General features: G+C 50.4%; 1 protein-coding gene across 1 annotated transcript in view; it reads left to right on the top strand.

Moving 5' to 3' along the window:
- Window positions 1-24,314, top strand: part of LOC147662684 (ATP-dependent chromatin remodeler CHD2-like) — a gene marked incomplete at its 3' end in the record, with an annotated part of 564,171 nt that overhangs the window by 252,004 nt on the left and 287,853 nt on the right. The window contains exon 9 of the mRNA XM_086950980.1: window positions 17,865-18,004. Coding sequence (XP_086807106.1) covers window positions 17,865-18,004 — 140 coding nt within the window. The remainder of the gene's footprint in view (window positions 1-17,864; window positions 18,005-24,314) is intronic.

Below are 24,314 nucleotides of genomic sequence, written 5' to 3'. Positions count from 1 at the left end.
TGCATGCTAACAGGGTGGTACTTAGAATAAACCCTAGGTTTATGCCAAAGGTCATATCCACTTTCCATATTAATCAATCAATAGAACTGCCAGTGTTCTTCCAAAATCCACAGTCAGTAGCTGAAAGAGCTCTGCCTTATTATGTGGACAGAACTAAATCATTCAGGAAAACAAAACAATTATTTGTTGCTTTTTCACCACAACATAAAGGGAATCCCATATCAAAGTCAGGAATAGCCAGATGGATAGTTAAATGCATTCAAATATGTTATCAAAAAGCTAACTGCACTTTAACAATCTCCCCAAGAGCACACTCTACGCGCAAAATGGGGGCATCCATGGCTTTCCTAGGGAATATTCCTCTTGAAGACATATGTAGAGCAGCCACATGGTCTACCATTCACACTTCCACAAAACACTACTGTGTAGACCTGCAAGCAAAGCAGCAAGCTGCTGTAGGCCAGGCTGTCCTTAAAAACTCTCTTTCAAACTGCTGCAGCTGGCACAGGTAACCGCCGCTAGAGGAGATACTGCTATACAGTCTATGCACAGATATGAATTCAGCAGCCCACATGCCTCGAACGGAATATGCTACTTACCAGTATGCATCTGTTCTTGGCATGTAGGGCTGCTGACATTCCAAGCTTGCATTACACTCCTTCAAGACAGCCTGAAGGCTTCTCTCCATAGCTACCACTAGGATAGCTTTCAATAAAGGTTGTCTTTAAACCTATCAGCAATAAGGGTTGTTTGGACTGGTGCAAGGTGCACACTTTAACTAGTGGACAGCATATGCCAGGCCAACTTCTCACACCACATCTCTCTCAATCTCTTACATGCTTTCAAATGCATAACCCACACGTTCTGTTCCTAGCAAGGCTGTTCTACTCTGTGACAGCTCCCACTCTGCTAAAGCTACAAAAAGATATGAAAGAAATCTTCAAGGGAAACATGCACATGCAGAGAAATGATGTAAAACACCAAAAGTCAATTAAAGTCATTGTAGTGAAAGGATATCTCGTGGTTTCAAACCATAGAAGTGCCTTGTGCACTACATGTGCCTAGGCTGCTAGTGCAATACGCTTACTGACTAATTAATTTTCCTTCCTGCTCTGGTGGCAAATGGGCTCTGAGGGCAGGAGTGGTATTCTCCAGATCTTGAGGAAGCTGAAGTCGCATATCAAAAGTAGCAGAGGCTTTGAAGCCTCTGGCATCGGTATGCTAATCGATAGCCCTCCCGCTGGAGGAGGTGTGATCACCTTCCTCCAGAGCAGGCACTGTTCCTGACCTCTGAGAGCGTTGGCTCTCCTGAGTAGGGGTCAGAACCTGGTCTGTGGGGGCAGGCTGTAAGAGTCCAGTCAGCCAGCACACTAAATGACTGGTAGGTTTTAGGGGGTAACTCTAAGATTCCCTCTGGGAGCATGTCATAATAAAACCAACACTGGCATCTGTGTGGGTTTATTAAGATGAGGTGTTTGATACCAAGCACCATTATTTTCAGTAAAGCCATTATATAGCTGGGTAACTCGTAATTTCTATGTTAAGATGGCTTCCTGATTACCTGCAATGTCGTGGTAATGGAACAAGACGTCACAGGGGCATATCCTCCGATGCAGATATGTCCTCACATATAATATAATTTAATGCACCCTACCTTAGGGCTCTAAGGCCTGCTGTAGGGGTGACTTACATATAAGATATGCAGTGTGCATGGCACACAGGAAGTATGCCATGTCATGTTTTCAAAATGGTTTGCACCATTTTACACATCCTTCAATGGCAGGTTACAATAAGTTTTTGTGTGGGTCCCTTCGGGTGGCGCAATACCTGCAGCTCATAGCGACTCTCTAGTACCCATGCCATGGGTACCAGAGGTACAATTTATTAGGGGCTTACAGAGTGCCAAAGTCCTTGCTATTTGGGTTACATTTAGAAATATACCTGTTTTAAGGGACAGAACACTGGCATTGGGGTCCTGGTTAGCAGGCACTCAGTGAACTTTGTCAAAAAGCATCAGTACTTCGACAAAAAGAGGAGGTGAACATGTCATAACCACAACCACCCAAAAAGGGGTCATTTAGCAACATGTGGCCACGCAAGGGACAGAACACTGGCATTGGGGTCCTGGTTAGCAGGCACTCAGTGAACTTTGTCAAAAAGCATCAGTACTTCGACAAAAAGAGGAGGTGACCAGGTCATAACCACAACCACCCAAAAAGGGGTCATTTAGCAACATGTGGCCATGCAAAGTGAAATCACAATTTAGAGAAGTTGAAATACACATAGCATTTTCCCTTCGGACAGTTTATTGCCTTTAACTAAAGACCGTCCACATGTTAGCTCTTCAGCCAGCCTTCTCTAAGTATTCTGCTTCCCTTCCTTCTCAATTGCTTAATGACTTAAACATCAAAACACCTGGTGTCTGAACTCTACAGCTCCATTCATGATGAATTTGAACAGACATCTGTTTCTGGCTGCCAGAGTCAGATAGGATGCTGATATTGGGGTCACCATCACCAACAAACCATGGATGCTTTGCTGATCCCAGTAAGGAGAAGTGTTCTTAAGCTGCAAGCACCGGCTTGTACTTTTCAAATCCTTTGGAGGATTTTCTGTATCCCCCTTCGGTCTGACAGAAATAGGATTGAGTAGGATGCTACATTTCATCACATCTATGCTCAGGACACTGATTTCCTATATTTGGCCTTAAGTTGCCAGGAATTGCGGACTATTAAGATGATGTGTTTTTGATATAGCCCTCATGTTTGAAATAGCACCCTTCCCCCATAATTGCACTCTTGGGAAATGAGAGCAACATTCCCTGGTAATTTTACAAATATACTGCTCTTGCATTGGTCATGCATAGATACGAGACTGATAGAAATGTACTGAACATGAGGGCTTGTCTCTAATTCACATATCTGAAAGAGACTAGTAGCTACAGATTCCTTAACGTAGAATTATCCCCAGGCGTGGCACTGGATCCGGAAATTTTTCTTTGCCACAGCATTCTCTGCACACCGGGGGCGGTACCACATGACTCCGCCCTGACGTCCGCGGGCATGACGTCAGCAAGGTCACATAAGCCCCACCCGCTGATGTCAGTTTTTCTCTTTTCCGCTTGCAACGCAGATATGGTTCGTGTCCTGGCCTGTTTTCAGGCCTTCTTTTCACGTTTTGTTTTGTGGAACAGTGTGCGAATGCCTTCGGGCTTCAAGTTGTGTATTGAATGTGCACGCCAGATGTCGACGATGGACACTCACCCAATATGTATGTGGTGTTTGGGCGAGCCCAATGCCTCTACGGACTGCGGTGCTTGTCAGCACCTCAAATCGAAGTCCCGGCGGGAGCGCCGGATGAAACTGCTGTCATACTGCTTTTCCCGGTCGGTGTTGTCCCAGCGTCCGTCCCCTACCTCGGAGACCAGGAGCCGCCGATTCCGCCTAGGCCATGGCCCCAAGAGCGTTGCTCGCTAGCTGGTAGGTCATGTAGTTTGTCTCCGAGGTGTTGTCCTCGTTCGACGGAGGGCGCGGGTTCCCCTCGGGACGTGCGCCCCCGTCAGTCGCCACCCTACCCGCCGTTTCCTGGTGTCGGGGCAACTAGGGCCCAAATGACAGCATATGCTGCGGCTCTGCAGGCTTTTTTGGCCCCTCCTCTGCCTCCTGGGACGTCCGCGGATCCCTTGCCTCGTGCCTGGCCTACCGCTGAGTCGTCGTCGGCGGCTTCGGCGCCAAAGGTTTCAGGTTCAGGTTGCAGGAGGATGGTGTTGTCGAGTGGTGGTCCTTCAGGGCTCCGCTCTTCGACCACTGGCGTCCCTGCCTCGCTGCAAATCTCTATGGGGATCTCAGGGACATCGCAGGAGACCGCCGGGACTCCAGGCTTTTCCCTGAGCCCCCTGCAGCCCTATGAGCAGGCGGCTGCCTCTCCAGTGCCCGAGCCGGCGTCGTTTCTGCGCCGGATGCTTTCCTTCCCAACGGTGCCGTGGGTGGAGGCCAGGGCCTGGGGTACTTTCCTGAGTCCCCCTCGGTCCTCTCCGCGGGCGGCTGACCCGAGTGAGGCTACTCCTTAGCCGCACCGGCTCCGACCCCGCTCCATTCTCCTAGGGAGCACGTGGTGGAGGAGGTCGACCCGGCACCACTGATGCCCACTCCGGCGTCGGTCGGCGTCAATCCGGCGCCTGTGGAGGATTCCACAGCGCCTCGCTGGCGTAGGGTCCATGATTCGTCTCCTGAGGAGATTCCCTCCTCTCTGGAGATTTGTCATCTGCTGGTTTCTTCCTCTCCAGAGACAGGGCACCGCATTCTTCCCCTTTTCGCCGGCATCTTCCAAAGAGAGCTCCTCGTCGTCCCCGCAGCCCAAGTCCTCGGACCCTCCTTTCCGCAGTCCGGCCCTTCACCGGCTTTTCCACCTTCCCCGGGGACCCCTCAAGTTCCCCACTCGCCTGTGGATCCCCCGCCATTCCGGGACTGGCCTCTCTCCCGTATAGCTTTTCTTGTGAACGGATGGCTCAGTTTGCAGCCATCGCCCACGGAGGGGTTGCTTCACCCCGCCCCCACCCCCTCCCAGCATCCTACGGAGGCCAGTGTCACCTTCGTCTGGGCTATTTTCATTGCGGATGAGCAAGCCTGTCACCCCTTTCCCTACACATAGTCTCTTGGAGGTTCTTCGCTAGGGCTCCGGTGGACGGGAGCTGTGCCTTCCTTTTGAAGCGTTGCTCCACAATTCTTTTCTGGGAGCTTGGGGGCGCTCTGCCACGGATGATCAGGTGCCTCAGCCCTCCTGCATCGCCACCGTCCTGCTCCGCACGACCCAGACTGGCTTACCTTCCACCCTTCTACTCCAGGCTCTCTTCTGCGGACAGCTTTTCCGTCCTTGCCTGTGGTATTGTTTCCTCCCTCTCTGGAGGCCTGGTGGTTGGATTCATGGGAGCCTAACATTTTCGCTTCTTCCAGTGCTGCCTTGCGGGCGCTCAACACTCTGTGTTTGTTGTCTAGGGCTACTTCCAGCCTGTGGGATTCTGTGAAGTCCCTTCTTTCTCATGTCCCCCATGAGAGTGCCCGTTCTGATCTATGGCACCATGTGTTGGAAGGTAGGGAGTTGGCTGCGTTTATTCTCCTTGTGGCTTTGGATGCTGCCTATGCTCTTGGCCGTGCTATGGCCACTTCTATGGCTCTCGCTTGCCATGCTTGGCTGTGGGATGCTGTTTTTCCTGAGAACATTAGGGAGCGTCTGGTCGATTTGCCCTTTGATGGGGTGTTGCTGTTTAACACTCAAGCGGACTCTGCCATTCAGCGTCTCCTTGCGGGGCGCCGTCCTCCTCCTCCCCCTCCGTAGACTGGCTCGTTGTTCCTCTGGAGCTTGATGGGAGGTGCTATCCCACCTGCTCCTGGACTCTGGGGTGTTGAGTGGCCCGTTTATATGTTTTTGTGTGCTTTAATGTGCCTTTGGGGTCTCTTGGTGGCCCCTCTCTTCTGTTGGCTGCTGGTTCAGCCCTTTTGGCAAGTGTGTAATTGTTTGGCTGATTGCTAAAGCCGTCTGTGGCTCTTACTGCAGGTCTTATGTTCTTTTCCTCTGATGTAGGATTTTTCCCTAAGAAAGGTTCCCATGTGTTCTTTGGGACGTGCCTTGCCTTATGTGGGGCACAAGTAGCTATTGTATAGCTCTGTCTTACACTGGGAGGGATCCTGGCCTTTCCTAGTGTCACGGTATGCCGCTGGTCCGGTTCCTTTGCTCCTTGTCTGGGCGTAGCTTGCACTGCCCTGGGTGCTGTCATTTTAGTCTCTGCTGTGTCGCTGTGCCGGCTCGGTATGTCGTCTGAGGCGTTCTGCCGTGGTGTTTCCACCCTTTTGTTGCCCAGCGTTTCGGTCTGGTCCTCTGTCTGGTGTTTCAGGGGGGATGGGATTTCCCGGTATTTTTCCTGTGTTCTGGTCGACGGCCTTAGTCCGTCTTGCGTCTGTCTACTCTTTTTCTCTTCTGGCTGGACCCACTTCTTCGTAGGTCAGTTTATGTCCAGAACGGTCCCCTTTTTGGGGTTGCTCTGGACTTCCCTGGCCCATGCCTTCATCTTGCGTTCGGGTTGGTCTGTGTGCTCGGCTTCTTGGTATTGCCAGCTTCCGGCTGTGCACGTCTGCTCTTTTGGTCCACAGCCGGGGGCCTTGGCAGGGGCCCTAGTGCTCTTGCCTCTTGGTCGGCCAGAGTCTGCCAAGACTACGTCTTCTTTTCACACCTGCCTTTCTTGACAGTGGAGCCGTTCCTGCCTTGTTCGTTGCCTTGAGGCTGTGACCGGTTCAGCTGCCCCCCTTCACTGCGTGAGTGTGTTTTCCTGTGAAGGGCTTTGCCTCTATTGCTACCTCTTCTCCTTGGAGTTTGGGGTGATTCTTTTCTTCCCCTGTACTCCTCTGCCGTTGTCTGTCCCTTCGGGGCTTTCTGGTAAATGTCCCTGGTGCCTTGGCTGGGTTTGGGGTGTCCTGGCTGCCCCTCGCCTTGTCCTTGCTTCCTTCTGTTTGGTGGGGGCTGGGCCGCCCTTCTTGCCTCCCTTTACACATCCCCTGATGGGGCCCTGTGTTCTTCCTGCAGGAGGCTCTCTTGCAGGCCTTCCTCCCTTCTGGATATGGCTAAGGTATCTATTCTGCGTTAAGGAATCTGCGGCTAGTAGTCTCTATCAGATGTACAAGTTACTTACCTTCAGTAACGATGTATCTGGTAGAGACGATTCTAGCTGCAGATTCCGTCACGACCCGTCCTTCCTCTCCATTCTGCGAGGACCTTCATCTTGGTCTTCTGCACTTGCCTGCCTCCGGGTGGTTTTGTTTTCTGCGAGTGCCCTCTTTCGCTTCCTCCCTAGTGGGATGCTTTTTCTGTTTGTTTGATCCACTCCTTCCTTTCTGGTGATTGGTTGGTGGGTTCATGGGTACTTCTGCATCCCTGCACCCTTTTCATCCAGTGTGGGGCCTACTCATGCTCATTTCCCTTTTTCTTTGCTTGAAATTTCTGGCTGCTCTGCAGTCCTCTGAGTTGGGGAGTCTCTTTGCTGTGCCTCGGGCCGTAGCTCTTTACAGGGGATGCACCTCTCCATGTTGGTGTTGTCTTGGGGTAATTTGTCATTACTCTTCTGTTCTGGCCTTGTTGTCCTTCACTGTTTATAGACTGTGGTTGCATTCTCTTCGTCTGCTGTGACGATTTTCTCATGCTTTTCTGCTCTATGGAGGATGTTGTATTTGCCTGCAGGGTTGCTTCACAGAAGCGATGCTCTGCTCTTCCCTTCTATACCTTTCGGTGCCACAGTGCCTAGCACTGTCCCGAGTGTTGTTCCTCACATTTCGCTTCTTTCCTTTCTGTTTATCTGCTTTTTCGAACACTGTTCCCGCATTCTCACAGTTTTGTTTTCTCCAAAGATAACTGACGTCAGCCTGCCAGGATGGGGCTTATGTGACCTTGCGGACGTCATGCCTGCGGATGACGTCAGGGCAGAGTCACGTGGTACTGCCCCATGGCGCGCAGAGATGCTGTGGCAAAGAAACGTTTCCGGATCCAGTCTCATGCCTGGGGATAATTCTACGTTAAGGAATCTGTGGCTAGTATCGTCTCTACCAGATTGATCGTTACAGAAGGTAAGTAACTCATACGACGGGACGTCCTCCAGAACAAGCACTTGCCCCTACCTGTTGCCATCCATCACCGCCGTGAGGGGAACGGCTTCGAGAGGACCCCCAGCATTGCCCTGCTTGTTGCACCGGCTCCAGTGTTTCTGCGCCCGAAGCCCCCGTGACTACATCTCCCAGGGGGCTGCGTGAGGCGCGGAGCTGCATCGTCATCAGGAGGGTGCCAGAGGCCTTTAAATCCGGCCCGGCCCTCACGCAGCGCGGGACGCGCACGGGCGTGCCCGGGCCAAGGGCGGGCCCATCCCGTGCCTGTCAGCGACCGGAAGAGGCAGGGCAGGGCCCCGTCTCTAACATTTGGATTGCAAGAGCCCTCACATAAGGACGAAAGGACTAAAAGGTACTGTGGGGATCTTGAAGGGGTCTGCTGTCCCTTTGTGTTGTATTGGTTTTTATAAGGTGTATCCAACAGCACCCTAAATTACGCAGGAGGGACTGATTTATAATCTTGCTGATAATAATGGGTAAAGAAAGCCTATGGAGGGGGAAACAGCACTCGTACAGGCAAAAAAGGGGAAAAAGGCAAAAAGGGTTCAACATGCGGCCGCTAACTGCGTCCTCACAAGTATCGAAGCTATTGTTAGCGAATGCGAAGAGATTCTAGCGGGGAACCCCAGTAATAACGTGACGGAAAAAAAGGATTTTTTAACTGGGGCTCCAATGCAGAATCGGAGTAAAGTGATTCCTGCAATTTTTATTAAGAAACCCCTACCCACCCGCTCTATCTGTGACGTTCATAGCTCCCCCGAAGGCCCCACCGAGCTAGGTATCACAGAGCTACCAAATGGGTCTAACTCTCCTATCAAGATTGTCTCCCCTATCAAAATACCAGAGAACATAAATCAGGCCTCGAATGAGGCCCCATGTGAGAAAGGCATCACTTGTTCCAATAGATTTGCTGTCCTAGAAGGGGAATCAGGGGTTTAAATTGAAGTTTTAACTCAAGGGTCTAGAGAATCAGAACCTAATTCGGAAGGCCCTTAGGAATGCTCTAGATGCCTGCATTCCAACAGGATACTTTTGAAGAAAATGGGAAACCTGGAGAGGGAATTGGCCTCTATAAAAAAAAACGCTGAAGGAGCTAACACAGAAGGGGAAGTGCATAAGACCAAAGATACACAATCCCTAACACTATCCACACTGGTAACAGTACCCAACATAAGTGAAACGTCACTCATTAATTCCAAAATAGAAGGGGGACCTTCTTGGAAAGGAACTTCGGCCCAAAGATCACTTGGCAGTAATAACCCCGCTGGGCAGCCTAGTTCTGGCTCTTATGCAGATGTTACGAAATTACGGGGAGTAACAGCAAAGTGTAGGGATTCACATCCGAGTAAAATAGATTCCATTTGCGCGACTCTGGCTAAAAAAGGGATAAGTGTTGGTGATCCGTGAGCCTTCAACCTAATAAGTACCCCAGAAACCCAAAGGCAACTGTTTACATGACCAGGGTTCCAAAGCTTAGTAGGGACACTGGTTATGAGAGCAGTGAATCTATTCACAATAAAGCAATCCACTGGCTACGCCATGTGAGGGGGTGCAGATCAGTTATCAGGGATGACATGATTAGTGTTAAAAGATTGTCCTTGTTTAGCTCCCATACAGACTGCATTGATATACAGCTATGTAATGCGGCAATTGCGGAGAACTTAGTGGCCTTAATGTATCGAACATGTCCCCCTAAGCATTCTAACATCCAAATGAGATACTTGCCACTATGGTCTATAGATAGGATGCAGGATTCCGAATTAAATAAAATAGATTGACTATCCAAGGGTAATTACTTGAATTGTCCAGTAGAAACACATAACAAGGGCAAGTTTGAGAATTTGATTATTGTTACCATTGTAAACCAAGTCATATAAGCATGGAAGAGATTGGTCTGGATATTGCAGGTCCACTGGAGTTTGAGAATTTGACCCACGAAATGAGCCCAGCTCGAAGCTCCCCCAGTTTAGAGGTGACTGGTCGGGATGTTCAGGCCTCGCTCAGTGGTGAGGAAGAAAATCCTAGTGTGATCCGGATCCTCTCCTGGAACATAGCAGGTCTCCAAAAGAAACTAGCCATCCCAGAATGGAATGAGTTTATCAGCAAGTACGAGATCTGCATGTTCCAGGAGAACTGGAGCTTGATCCCCTTATATAAGTCTCGGTATTTCACCTACTTTTTCCCGGCAACTTGCTTAGGGAAAGGTCGACCATCGGGGGTCCTCCAGATATGGGTCAGAGTGCCTCTGAATTGGGCTATTACCGTGCATAATTCAGTCTCGGATGATATCTTACATTTATCTGTTAAAGGTCCCCACAATGATATTACTATGGAGCTGTTTAATGTGTATGCTAGAGGCACCCCAGGGGCACAAACTTCAGCTACTATAGCATCGCTAGAAACAGCGCTAGCGGGTATTTCCCCCTTGTCCAAAATTATTGTGGGAGGTGATTTTAATTGCACATATGAACCCCTAAGTGAGGAAGATTTTCTGGGAATCTGTGAGGAGGATGCGAGGCAGTCTATCCCCCCACTGAGTTTGGCGCCAATTAGAAAATGGACTCCGAGGGCAATCCAAATTAATGCTCTAACAATAGAATATAATCTACGAGCATTGAATGGTAGGACCATCTCTGACCCAGATGGGGCAATGGCCTTTAACAGACTTAGTAGCCCCTCGCGTATTGATTACATATTGCTTAACCCCTTTCCTGCGGCCCCGATTTTCCCGCAGTGCGGCACTTCCGCAAAACGGGCGGGGCCGCGTCGGCCATTGGCCGACGGCAGCACTGGGAAGGTAGTGCTGCCGTCGGCCATTGCCGACGGCAGCAAGGAAGGGGTTAATACCCGCCTTTGGGGGAACCTAGTAGACATGGAGGCCATTCAATCGCAGGATAGTGACCACAATCCTCTGTGTATGAAAATTAGATGGGGAAGCATGGGAGAAGTATCTAATATACCATTATCGACAGCAAAAGAGGTGGTCCCTTCTAACTGTAATTGCAGACTAAAATGGCAGAAGGTTGCATGTCAAGAGTACATACTGATTAGTATTAAAGAGTTAGTACACTTAAAGAGCACGGAACTCTTATCACTTAATAGGGCCCAGGGTAAAGAGCAGGGACCTCACTTAAGCGATTCCTACAGGAGTTTAATAGAGAAATTGGGTTCTTTCTTCATTGCTAGGGAATCTAGAGGGCACAAGAACAAAGTAACCAAATGTGGTAACTTATGGTATACGGCCGTGTGTAGGAAAAAGAGAAAGGCCATAACAATCGCCCTCCGCAGAAAGGATCCTGTAGCTGTAAGGATTGCTAGAAAGGAGTACATTAATACTGTACATTTGGCAAAGCGGGATTGGGAGGAAGATCATTGGCAACAGCTTAAAATAGCAGCCCGTTCCAAGGATTCAACTTTTTTGGGGGATTTGATAAATAAACTTAATAGAAGGGGAGTAGAGCCCGTCCCAAATCACATAACTGAGCAGCAATGGTTTTCAAATTTTTTTAAATTGTATTGCGGTGAGGTGGAATTTGACCAAATGCAAGGTGCACAAAAAGAATTTGCCTTAGCGAATTATGCACCAGCTGAACTCTTCACCATTCAAGAGGTACATCTGGCTATTAAGAACATAGCCCCGGGAAAGGCCGCAGGGCCGGATTGCCTGCCGGGCGATTTATTCCTATATGACGCTACGCTGTGGGCCAATTTAATCGCCCTTCTAATGAATCTGATCGTACAGGGTCATTCTGTACCTGAGTCGTGGAAGGGAGCTGAAGTTGTAACCATATATAAGAAAGGTGCCAGGGAGGACCCTGCCAACTGCAGGCCGATTAGTTTAATCGATGCGGTCCAGAAGGTAGCGGGCAGGGTCATTGTCTCCAGAATAGGGTCTTGGCTTGTTGAAGGGAATATTTTGACTCATTTCCAGGCGGGTTTCAGGCAAAAGGTGGGTACGATGGACCAGGTTTTCAGATTCTTTGCGGTATACTGGAAATCTGTGACCATCGCGAAAGGCAGTTTATACCTGGCCTTTATAGATCTGAAAACCGCCTTTGACCTGGTGCCCCGTGACAAGCTTTGGCAGGTGTTACAGGACATGGGCTTCCCACAATATCTCCTCGAGTTTATTAAGAAACTTCATGAGGATAATTATGCCAAAATCAGATGGGGGAGCCAGGGACAACGGACAGGGTGGGTAACTGTAAATAGGGTGGTCCGCCAGGGCTGTGTGATGGCCCCGACTTTGTTCTCTCTCTTTATCAATGGGGTGGTAGACTATTTGAGAGAGGACCCAGCCGAAGCCCCGGTCCTGACGGGCGAGAAAATACCTACCCTCCTCTTCGCAGATGATACCCTCCTGATGTCCAAAGCCCCCTCGGGTCTCCGAAACTGCTGGACAGATTCAGCATGTTTTCTGAAGAACGGGGTCTGATTATCAATACCTCCAAAACAAAGTTGATGGTATTGTCACTATCAAAAAAAGCAAGGAGGATTACTATTACCCTTAATGGGTCTCCATTAGAGTTGGTGGAGGCATTTGACTACCTGGGAGTCAGGGTTAATAACAGAATGAAATGGGACTCCCATGCAGCCAAAATGCTTGTAAACCACAAAAGAGTGGCAGGAGCAATCTTGAGATACCAGCAAACCTCTATCAGTAAACCAATATCCCCGGCTCTCGTGGTATACGAAGGGAAGGCACTAGCCTCTACAGTTTACGGTTCAGAAATGTGGGAGTTTGAGAATACCACGGATCTCATCAAAGCCGAGAACACGTTTTTGAGGGATTTAGTTTCCCTCCCTCTTTCAACATCCTCAAAGCCCCTCCTCCATGATATGAGTAAACGTTCAATCAAAGACATAGTTCGCCTTCGCCCATTATTGTTTTGGGTGTGCCTGAGAAGGACACCCGAACGGGCAAACTATGCTTTAGTGTTGGACGAACTTCTCAATTTGAACAGCTCAAAGAGATTGTGTGGCTGAACAAACTGAGACAGCTGGTCATTGACCTACCTGGGAATGGGCGAATTTTGGAAGTCCCAATCCCCACCACTCAAACAAACTGTCAAACCAATCTACTGGGAGTGGGTCCAGGTGGAGGAATTGCATAGCACAAAGTGGGGGGCTTTAACTAACCAATTTCTAGAACACAAACCTACTAGTGAAGTAGTGTGGCTCACTGGTTAGAGGCGGCAGACCCGAGAGCAGAGGACGGCCCGGGACCAGGGTTCGATTCCCGGCGCGGCAGGTTTCTGGACCAGGGTCAGCGGGCTCGATAATTCTCTCGCCTCGGTGCCCACTCTGATCAGCGATCACACTCGGCAACTCTGGGCATTAGCTTGCCTCATCTTCACTAACGGCCCCACCAGACCGCCGGGGATGCCTGGTCTCACCCTGGAGATACCCATTAAGGGACCATCTCTCAGGGAAGCCAGGAAGGGTTTCTCAGCGGTCGAAGCGCCTTGGGACCCTACGGGTAAGTAGTGCGCTATATAAATGCCTATACATTTACATTTACTAGGAAGATTGAACCATTTTTAGATTTTATACAAATTCCAAGAGACAGATCTCTCTTTTTAAAAATGAGATATGGGACACTCCCACTAAATGAATTTACTGAGAGATGGAAAACCCTACGGTCCCATCAAGTTACCTGCCCAGGTTGTTCATGCCCTAGTGAGTCCTTACCGCACTTTTTGTTTGCCTGCAAAGCATACAAGGGGGTTAGAAGAAGATGGCTGAAACCAGTATGTAAAGAATTGGGTGTAAGACAATGTAGGATGGCCCAACGCATCCTCACAACAGATACAACATCTCCGACCATTGTTTGTGGGGTTGCAAAGTACCTGGGAAGGGCCTGGCTGATACGTACTAAGTTGTTAAAGAGTAAAATGAGTTAGCCAACTGTAGTTCAGTCAGATTACATGTATATGTCTATTTCACTGCTTCACTTTAGACCCTCTCGGTTCTTCTTTTTATTGTAAATAAGCTTCGAATCTGGATATATGAATTTTAAAGTTGTTTTATGATTGGAAATGTATTTACTTTTATGATAAAAATGTATCTAATAAAGTATTACAACACTCATACGACTGGATGAAAGATGTTATCATCTGTAAGAATGATGCTGACACCTATGTGGGCCTCCTCCCTCAGACTACCAAACCAAAGGACATCAGCATCTTCCTGCTCTTTCTCAGAGGCCCGAGACATTGGAGCTCACGCTTTGGATGCTTCCAGTTAGTTCCTGGTTGAGACGCGCTGCAATGCTGCTTTGTTAAGCGGAGGGCGTGCGTTAACTCAATAGCAGTCATTCTTTGTCACTTATGCATGGAAGATAGTCCGAGAAAATTTGGTTTTCCCAGACTTGATCATCTTTTACTTGTATTGTACTCACTTTGTCATTATGCACTAACATATTTTTTTAACCCTCTATCTCACTAGGTCTCAGAGTCTTTTACATAATATTTAAGAATTCATGAAACTGCAGGATTTATATGGTTGTACTTCTTTACATTTGAATAAACAACTAATTAAAAAAGAATGATTTAAAAATAGGATCTAGTTAAATGTAAATTCTTGCTTATGTGACCCACCTCCCTCCTCAACAGTCACCCTACACCTTAATCACATTAATAACGTTTTCTGATGGATACCTCTAACTGGAGCCTTCTCACTTTATGAATACTCCCATGTGCCTGTCTGGATCCAGTAAAAAAGCTTCAATAGCATTTAGATATTGGTAGGTGGTGCCAAGGACCTCCATTACGGCTCTGTCCCACCCTGGACATAACATCACTGAGCCATATATAGTTTCCAGCCCTATGTGCTGATGTCCATTTTGCCCCTTTTTTCATCAGGAAAATCTATTCTTTCCTAATAGAAACCCATTAGTGCATGAGGTATCACGTGCCATATACATCTTGGTTACAACATCTTTTCAAAAGGTATCAATGGGCAGTAGCAAGGAGTGTATGATAACCAATTTCAAAATCTATACCACCTCTATCCTACACAATTTCTCAAGCCAACCATTGTTACCCTCAACTAAATCATATTCAAAGCATAGCACTGAAAGATTCCAATCTACTTGAAATCTCCAACTGAAACCTGTGCACCTTAATGAGTCTAACACTCACAGTTCACAGAATATGGCGAAACCCTTTGAGCTAATCATTCACATTCTTTGGTCACTGTAGGAGAGTAGGGTCTGCAATCCTATGATCACCCAGATTTTTTTGCTTTTGTTTCACTGGTTTACGACTTTCTCTGGCTGTGGGCCTGCCAATCAGACCCACAGCCTGGCTGTTCTCTTTATAAATTACGACATGTACCCTAGGTGCATTTACCAATTGGTACTGGGCCACCTTATCAGACCCTGTAACTCAGGGCATAGGTGTACCCAGGGCTGCCAGGGGCTGCAGCATGTATTATGCCACCCCTGGCTGGCCTCTTAAATTTGACACAACTGGCTGCATGACAGCTGGGGCAAAGTCGTGTAAACACGCTTTGCTGTAGGTGTAGTATACCTATACCTAACCCTAAAAATGGACACACAGATTCCTATCAGTCACTCCTATGGCAGGCCTTGACAATCCTGAAGGCAGAGTGCTTGGAATCGTGTGAGATGGTGCTCTGGCATGAGCTGAGCCTGTCTGCAGCTTGCGGAACCAAGTCCTAATAGCTGTTCCATGATATCGCATACCATATACTCTTAAGTGCATTATAATCCTTGCGGTTAAATGCTAACTTTGGTATTGCTTTATCAAAACATGTCGAGTAAGGTGTCATACGAATTGGAATACTAACCCCTCGCCAATTCTGGCGACGGGGTTAGCATTCCACCCTTCTAGAGTGACACGACATGTATGTAACTGTGAACCCCGGTTAAAGTTAACTGAAGCCTCAGCTCCACAAAATGGATGCTGCCACCACAGACACGAGTCTGACCCCCTGCAGCTGGGAGTCCTTCCAGCGAGGGGAGCCTGGACAAAGGGTTTCCTGTCAGGGGCGGTGCTAGCACCGTCCCAGACATGGTTTTGTGTATCCTGGGTAGGCAGGGCTTTACAGGAAGGTGACTGCTGAGTGGCACCCCGGTGCTCACTACGCATAGGCCGGTCAGAACCAGTTCCAGGGGCACACCAGCCCATGGCCTGGGGAAGTCCGGCATGGCTGAGGGGTGTAACCACCCCCCACCTAGTCCCACCCATAGGCAGGACCTAGTCACCGGGTCAGCCCCCTTTTTTAGTATAAAGATGGGAGCGGGCCCCCTGTTCAAATTAGATCATCTTTGGAATCAAGACACAACTTTCTTCGAAAGGACTTCACGATTTCTTCTTCAAGATTCTCCCTTGTGGCTAAGGAGTAGTCACCCTGCATCAAGCGGGCACCATCCTAAAGAACACTGCGGTCTGCTGCAAGTCCTTCATCACGAATCCGACGACCCAGCTCGACGAGACCCGGCTTCCCTGGCACCTCTGACCTCTACTCACCTCTACAGCCAAGCTGAGAACCGTGAGTGCGACGAGACCTCGAGGGACCGACGATCGCCAAGACTGCACGACATCTTTACTGCAAGCCCACCGTGTCCTCCACGGGTGAGTGCTTTGGGGTCCGAGAAGCCCCAACCCTGCGCAGCTCCAGCACCCAAGACCAGCCTCCCTGCATCTCCACGATCTGCGTGGGGCCCTTCTGCTGTTTGCTGTGCACCGCGTTGTTTGGCTACTAGCCGGCTGGCTTGTGGCCTTCTGAGCGACGCCCGACAACATCACTGCTGCTGGTCTGGTTGCTCCAGACTGGCCCTTGCTTCCTTCTTGAAGAGAGGCACCCCGGACCCTCCTGGTCCACTCCAGACGCCATTTTAGGTCCACCGCGTGGGCTTGAATTTGCCAAGGCTTTGTTGCCCAATCCTGGGTCCAGCGACGCCGACAGCTTCTATCTTCGTGGGACAGCTCGATCCTCCTTCCTGGTCGCCGACAACGCCTCCTGGTCCGTGTGATCTCTGAGCACAGCGTCACCCACACGCCTTGTCGAGGTGGCTACCATCCGGTGCCCTCCTGGTGCCCACTGACTACTGGCTAGTAGTCTCGAACTTGGTCCCCTCTGCTTTCAGGTGTCATCTTCCATCGATCCAGGCTTGGATCCACCGAACTTTCTTCACTGGTCGCCTGCCAGCAACTTCTTTCTTCCAGGCTCCTGGTCCGTCAACGAGGATTCCCGACGTCTTTTGAGTCCTATGCAGCTGCAGCCCCTGGGCTAGGTAACTTCGGCATTTCGGTGCCCCAGCATAGCCTCACTATCCAAGGGTCAGAATCTACTTTCGTTTTCTCCCTACCAGGTCGGGTTCGCCCGAGAACACTAACTTTGCAAATTCTTGCTACCATAGACTTTGTCCCGCATCTCGCGTGAGAGTGCACACACTGCACCCGAGTCCCCTGGGTCTCCTAGAATTAATCTAACGATTCTATAGTCAAGTCCTAGCGATTCCAAAGCCTATTAGTACTGTACTTACCTGCTAGTAATTTCGCATTCCACTTTTCAAGTATATGGTTTTCCGTGCCCCTCGGGCATTTGTATATACTGTGCTAACTTAAGTATTTTTGTAAGAGTTTTGGTTTGTGCTTAGTACCCTGTCCTCATAAAGAGTACAGGGCTGTTGTGAATCTTAATAAATAACTGTTTATTTTCATAACACTTGTGTGGTGTCCTTTCACTTGGTGTTCAAGGGGTATATGTGGTATAACAGCTGGCTTAACACGCCCTCTCGAGTCTTTAGCCTTAGACTGCTCGTATCCACGCTACTAGGATAGCTGGTCTATAAGGTTGACTTACAACCAATCATCAATAAGGGTTGCTGGACTGATACATAGTGTTCACTAGAATAGTGAGCACTGCATATCAGGCCACCTTCTCACAGTCACGACATGGAAGCAGCTTTCCTCAGATATAAGCAGGGTCAGACTTTAATCGTCCTCAGGGGTTCTCTTTTAAGAAAGCCAGCGCACCATTCTGAAAAGAATCAGCACTAATTGGAAAAAGGTCCTTTTATGCTTCTGGAAGCATTTTAAATAGGATGTTCTGCTTTTAAACGATATTGGGTGGTTGGCACACCAGTAGCATACACTGAATTGTTAACCACATATTGTAACAAATGTTTACATGCGATTCCATCAGGAGAGATGGTACATGACATATGTGAATTGCTTATACTTTCAGGCTGGAGTGCATTGCTAGGGACGCAGAACTGGTAGACAAATCTATAGCCGATCTGAAGCGATTGGGGGAACTTCTACATTCTAGCTGCACTTCAGCGATGCAAGAATTTGAGGAACAGCTGAAAGAGAGCACCGTAGAGGGTAAGTTTGCTTTGCCAAAAGCCCACCTTCATGATTCCTTATTATAGCGGGTAGTAACTCGGGTCTCTCAAATACATCTACCTTGCCCCTCACCTTATACCCCCCCTATGGGGGTGACTTGGCTTCACCTTGCTACAATCCAACCTCGACTGATGAAGCTTTGATTTGGGTGGTGTCTTTACTGATTGTGGTGAGATTTGCATGTGCTAGTGAATCCTGTGATAGCAGATCTTCTTTGTTTCTCCAATCTGTAGACACCTGCAGACAATCTGCAGCTTTAACTGTGCTGTTTATTTTTTATTGTTTTCTTATATGCTCTGAATTGCATTGTTCATTTGAGTAACTGCTGTCTGGTTTTGTATGTTAAAAAACGTGATGCTTACCCCGATTTTCTCAGTTCCCCCTTTTGCTTCATTTCATCTATCCATTTCCTCCACCTCTATACTCACACTCCTCTTTTTGGAGCCACATTCCTTGGTGTTTAGGGTTTGCTCTGGTTACTGGGGCTACAATAGGTAGAACAGCAGGATTGTGACGTGCCTTATTTTCGTATTTGTCTCCCTGTTTCTTTCCGTTTCCTCCACCTCACTCCCTGCCTCCCCATTTTGGAGCCACATATGTTTTTTAGGAGTCGGGGACACGTGCTGCATACATCTTTACTGCAACATCTTTTCAAAAGATTGGGGATGTTTCTGGGGGATCGGAAGGTTGCTGCGCTTCCAGAGCTGCGTCATGTAGTGCTTTAATTTGCTCTATTTCGCCCCCTCCCCTTGTCACGTTTCTCCCCTCAATTTTCCTTATTATTTGAACCCCTTCTGTTTGGAGCCAGCCTGCCTTCTCAACTCTCTCCCAATCAATCAAAGAAGCTGTATTCGACTGCACTAGTCATAAAAGCATTACAGATAAAAAGATTTAAAAACTGTGTTACAAAGATAGGTTAAAACATTGGTACAAAAGTGCAATCACAGCCATCATTATGTTACACATAGTGTGAAGCAGTGTTAAAAAGACAATATTCAAAGCAACAAATAGACAATCTAAAACACCTTGACAAGCGTAGTATACCCCACAAGGACTAGTTTGCACGGTCACACTCCTGCACAGTAGTGTGAAGTTACATCTTAAGCATTACCCAGACCTTATTTGTTTGGAAAGTATATGACACATCCACCTCATGAATTAGAACTCCATTCCTGGGAGATGGATCTGTGCAGAAGATTTTTAGGGCTATGTTATAAGACCTCATGCCCATGTTCTTACAGAGCTGGGACAGTCATACTTTACGCGGGCCAGCATAGACGGAACAGGCACATATGATTCTATATATTTGGTGCATGCAAGACATTTGTTGTCTCCAGTGGGAGACCATTTGGAATAAAACACTTCAGGGGGCAAAGTGCCTGATCTAAATTGAAAGTAAAGTTTTCAATCCAAAGGTTTTTTAATAGTATCCCAGTAGAGCTCAAGCATCGGGCATGGTTTAATCTGGAGAAAAAGCCCCAAGAGGGAAGTCGGGTCATAGCATCTAAATTCGTCTTGTGTAACCATAGCCCAATACATTTCTTTGACGCTACTTTTTGTCGGAAACACTTCAGTGGAAGGGGAGTCCCACAGGTGTGATAGGCCCATTTTGTTGATAAAGCTTCTCAAATCACGTAACCAGCCAATTTTATGAAAGAGGTCCAAGTTTACAATGTCCCTTAGGTCCTCTGCGTACGCTGCCAATTCCTGTGTGCACCATATTCTGCGCCAGAATAAAATTGTCTGTAATCTGGCTAAATCCACCAGGGCATTCTTGTTTAAGTCCTTTCTTAGAGGGAGGGTGGGTGTGCTCTGGGGTAAATTAGTGATTTCACGCAGGAATGCATTCTCTGCTGTTAGTTGAGCCAAATTATCTATGCCCCACAAATCTGCCCCGTATAGGACTGAGTTGAGTACTTTGGTTTTGTAAATTTTAAGTACCGGACTTAGGGGCTTTTTCAGGGAAATTTTAAATTCTTTCCTAACAATACCTGCTAACTGCCGATGTTTTAGTGCCATAACCTCAATGTGTGGCTTCTACCTCATCTCCTTATGCAGTTTGATGGCCAGATAGACAAAAACATCAACCTGCTCCAGGAGCAACCCATCCATCATCATTTTCCCTCTAAATGATTTGTGCCGATTAAATTCCATGAACTTTGTCTTGGCGGTATTGATTTTAAGACCCCTCAAGTGACAAAACTCTTCAAAACGTAGGAGGGCACGCTGCAATCCACCCAGTGTTTTGGAGATTATCAGCGTGTCATCAGCTAACCTTTAAATGGGTATTTTTCTTCCAGCTAGGACAGGAACATCATTGTGGATGGCATCAAGACAGCTAGCAACTTGGTTTATAAAAAGAGAGTGCGTGTGGGAGCCAACACACATCATTGGCGAACACCATTTTGCACAGGAAAAGGATCTGTCTTATTTCCAGCCGCCCCCATCGTATTTGTGCGTAATTATCCTCGTGAAGATGGGCAATCAAGGAGAGTAGATCAAATGGCATCCCCATCTCCTTCAAGACCACCCACAATTTATTTCTTGAGACCAAGTAAGTCGAAGGGGGATTTAAGATCGACCAAGGCGACATACATGCTGCCCTTGCCGATGAGCATTGTCCGCCAGTATAGAAGAACACAATGAAAGACCTGGTCAGTAGTGCTAATGTGGGCCCTGAAGTCTGCTTGGAGAAGAGTAAGAATGGAATTTGCCTCAATCCAGGCCTGGACCTTGACCAGAACAAGCCTGGCCATCACTTTCTGTATGGAGTCATCTGAAAGAGACACGTTAGTGATAGATTCCTTACCTTAGAATATCCCCAGGCGTCAGACTGGATCCGGAAACTTTTGCGTAGCAATACCCCTGCGCGCTGGTAGGCGTCGTCTGCGGCTCCGCGTCCGTCGTCGGCGTCGTGAGCGCCGGGATGACGTCGTCGGAGTACTTAGACGGCGCCCATGCGCGCTGACGTCGGTTCTTCTTTTTTCCGCGCCAGCTAGCGCAGATCCCCAAGAAGCTCTACCCCCAGTCACTTTTTGACTGAAAAGTTTTTTGATCCTTTTTGATCTTCTCTTAGTCGACTGTCTCGACTATCGGTGCCAGGGATGCCCGGGTTCAAGCCTTGTTCGAAGTGCGGCCGACTCATGTCGGTCACGGACCCCCATCGCCGGTGCCTGAAGTGCTTAGGCCTCGACCACGACGATCGAACCTGCGTCGACTGCCGGGCCCTGACGTCGAAGGCTAGGCGGGAGCGGTCCCGCAAGCGTCTCGAGCTGAGGCACTCGGCCCCGCGCCGCTCCAGGTCCCGGTCCCGGTCCCACGGGAGGTCGAGGGACAGGTCGCGAGGTCGGAGTCATCGACGTTCCGGAAGTGGACACCGATCGTCTGGTTCCAAGTCCTCAGGTAAGAGGCATGAGAGGTCGGAACGACACCATCGGTCCTCCGACCCGCCCCGACGCTCGCTCGATGCGGCCGGGGACTCGGGCGACACCGCCCACGCAGCTCCGCGGGAGTCGCAAGCGTCGCCGCCTGCCCCACACCTTCGGGTCCCTGGGCACGGCGCGTCGCAGGAGGAGGTCGAGAGGTACCTCATGGCCATGAGGGCCCTCCGTCCTCAGTCGGTTCCCGTGGCGCCTTCGGGCCGATCGGCTCCGTCTGGAGGTCCTTCCGGGTCGGGCGCTTCGGCCCCGACGACGTCGGGTGCTTCGGGCCCGGCGCCGCTGGCGACTTCGGTCCCGGCACCGCGCGACCTCGCTGGATCCGGCTCCAGATCCGGGACCTCGCCGGTCGACCTTACGACCTCGCCGGCGCCGTCCCTTCAGGTGTCGTCCCCGGCAGCCTATGTGGTTGCCGACCCCAATGTTTCCTACGGTCCTACTCAGGAGTCGGAGGGGCGCCGCTGGGCGCCGATTCCGTCGGCCTTTGGAGACTTCTATCTCCACGAGGAGGCCCTGGCTGTTAATCCTGGTCTCCAGGAGCCAGGTGACGAGGAGCAATGGGAGGGGTCCGAGGACCCTCTGGCACGTGATTGCCAGTCGCATCAGGACTGGACATATGAGCTTGGGGAGGCCAGTGGTATTGACACCTCGCCAGACACTGGATTTACGTCGCCCCCGACTGTGGCTTCGGAGGCGGGTTCTGCTTACAGCGTAGTGTTGACGAAGGCAGCTAAGGCCTTAAACCTTCAGCTCCCCGTCGCGGCCGTGAGGACTAATCTCCTCACTGAGGTCCTCAAACAGCAGTCCGGCTCCGCGGAGCCCCTCCTGCCGTTCAATGAGGCCTTGTGTGACGTTCTGCTGGGCACTTGGTCCAAGCCCGCCACAGGCCCCCCTGTGGACAGGAACGTGGCCAGACGCTACCGCCCGGCACCGGGCGACCCATGCTTTTTGTCCACCCATCCCACCCCCGAGAGCCTGGTCATCCAGGCCTCTAACTCCCAAACCGCATTCCCGTCGGCCCCGCCCGACAGGGAATCCAAGAGATATGAGCAGTTCGGGAAGAAGGTCTTCTCGTCTGTGAGCCTAGGGCTACGGTCTGTGAACACCAACTGTCTCTTGGGCCGCTACACCCACACTCTGTGGGACACGGTTGCGGAGGTGCTGCCACAATGCCCTGAGGAGGTCAGGGCTAAACTCAGCCAAACCCTTGCGGACGGCCGAGATGCGGCACGCTTTTCTATCCGGTGTGGGCTGGATACCACGGACTCACTGGGCAGGGCGATGGCAACGACGGTGGCGGTTCGACGCCACGCCTGGTTGAGGTCCGCCAACTTCTCGGCCGATGTCCAGGCCACCCTCCTGGACATGCCGTTTGATGGCCGTCGCCTCTTCGGCGACAAGGCAGACCATGCGCTGGAACGTTTCAAGGACTCCAGGGCCACGGCCAAGTCCTTGGGCCTTACGGCCCCACGCCAGCAATCGGGTGCCTTTCGCTCCTTTCGTGGCCACGGAAGGGGCGCCCCACCACGGACCGTCAGCCACGCGCCGCAGAATGTTCAGCAACGCGGTGGCGGACGTGGGAACCGCCGTGGCGGTGGTCGGGGCCAGCGGCGAGGCCAGTCCACACCTCCCTCAGCAGCCCCCGCCTCAAAACCTTCCTAGTCCGAGTTTTCAGGCCCATGTGACGCCTGTGGGAGGCAGGGTTCGCCATCACCTCTCCCACTGGCATACAGTCACTTCGGACAGGTGGGTGCTGCAAATTGTCCGAAGGGGTTTCTCCCTCCCCTTCGAGTCTTCCCCTCCATCCATGCCACCTCAATACCACCGTGTGTCGGGGGATCACTTGCAACTTCTGCAAGAGGAGGTTTCGGCCCTCTTGGCCAAGAGGGCCATCGAGCGCGTTCCTGGGCCCGAAGTAGGACGTGGTTGTTACTCCCACTACTTTCTGGTACCCAAGAAGGGCAAAGGGGGCCTACGCCCTATCTTGGATCTGCGGAACGTCAACGGCTTCCTCCGGACGGAGAAGTTCAAGATGCTCACTTTGGCTCAGGTCCTGGCTGCCCTGGACCCGGGAGACTGGATGGTAGCGTTGGACTTGCAGGACGCCTATTTCCACATCCCCGTCCTGCCGGCCCACCGGCGTTACCTACGGTTCATGGTAGGCCAAGAGCACTTTCAGTTTACCGTGCTCCCCTTCGGCCTTGCCAGCGCCCCACGGGTGTTCACGAAGGTGATGGCGGTGGTCGCAGCCCATCTGCGCAGGCAGGGGATATCAGTCTTCCCCTACCTCGACGACTGGTTGTTGAAGGCGGGCTCGCCCCAGTCAGTCGTCAGCCACCTCCAGACTACGGCCGACCTCCTGCACTTGCTGGGGTTCTCCATCAATGTGCCGAAGTCACACCTGTGTCCCTCTCAAAAGCTCCTCTTCATCGGAGCGGTTCTCGACTCGGCGCAGTTTCGGGTTTACCCACCCGAACAGCGGGTTCGGGATATTCAGGCTTTGATTCCTGTCTTCAGGCCGTTATCCCGGGTCTCGGTCAGGTTGACGCTGCGGCTTCTGGGGCTGATGGCCTCCTGCATCCTTCTGGTGCGTCACGCCAGGTGGCGGATGCGGGCTCTGCAGTGGGACCTGAAGTTTCAGTGGGCCCAGCATCAGGGCAACCTGTCCGATCATGTCCTGATCTCGGAGGGCACTGCGAAGCAACTGCAGTGGTGGCTCACGGACCGCGACTGGGTCAGTGGCAGACCCCTCTCCCTACCCCAGCCGGAGCACGTAGTTGTGACGGACGCGTCCCTCCAGGGCTGGGGAGGCCACATGGGAGAGGCGGAGATCAGAGGCCTCTGGTCTCCGG

The sequence above is a fragment of the Lissotriton vulgaris genome, unplaced genomic scaffold, assembly GCF_964263255.1.
Source record: "Lissotriton vulgaris unplaced genomic scaffold, aLisVul1.2 SCAFFOLD_1424, whole genome shotgun sequence".
NCBI lineage: Eukaryota > Metazoa > Chordata > Amphibia > Caudata > Salamandridae > Lissotriton > Lissotriton vulgaris.
This window is presented reverse-complemented; position numbering and strand designations above follow the sequence as displayed.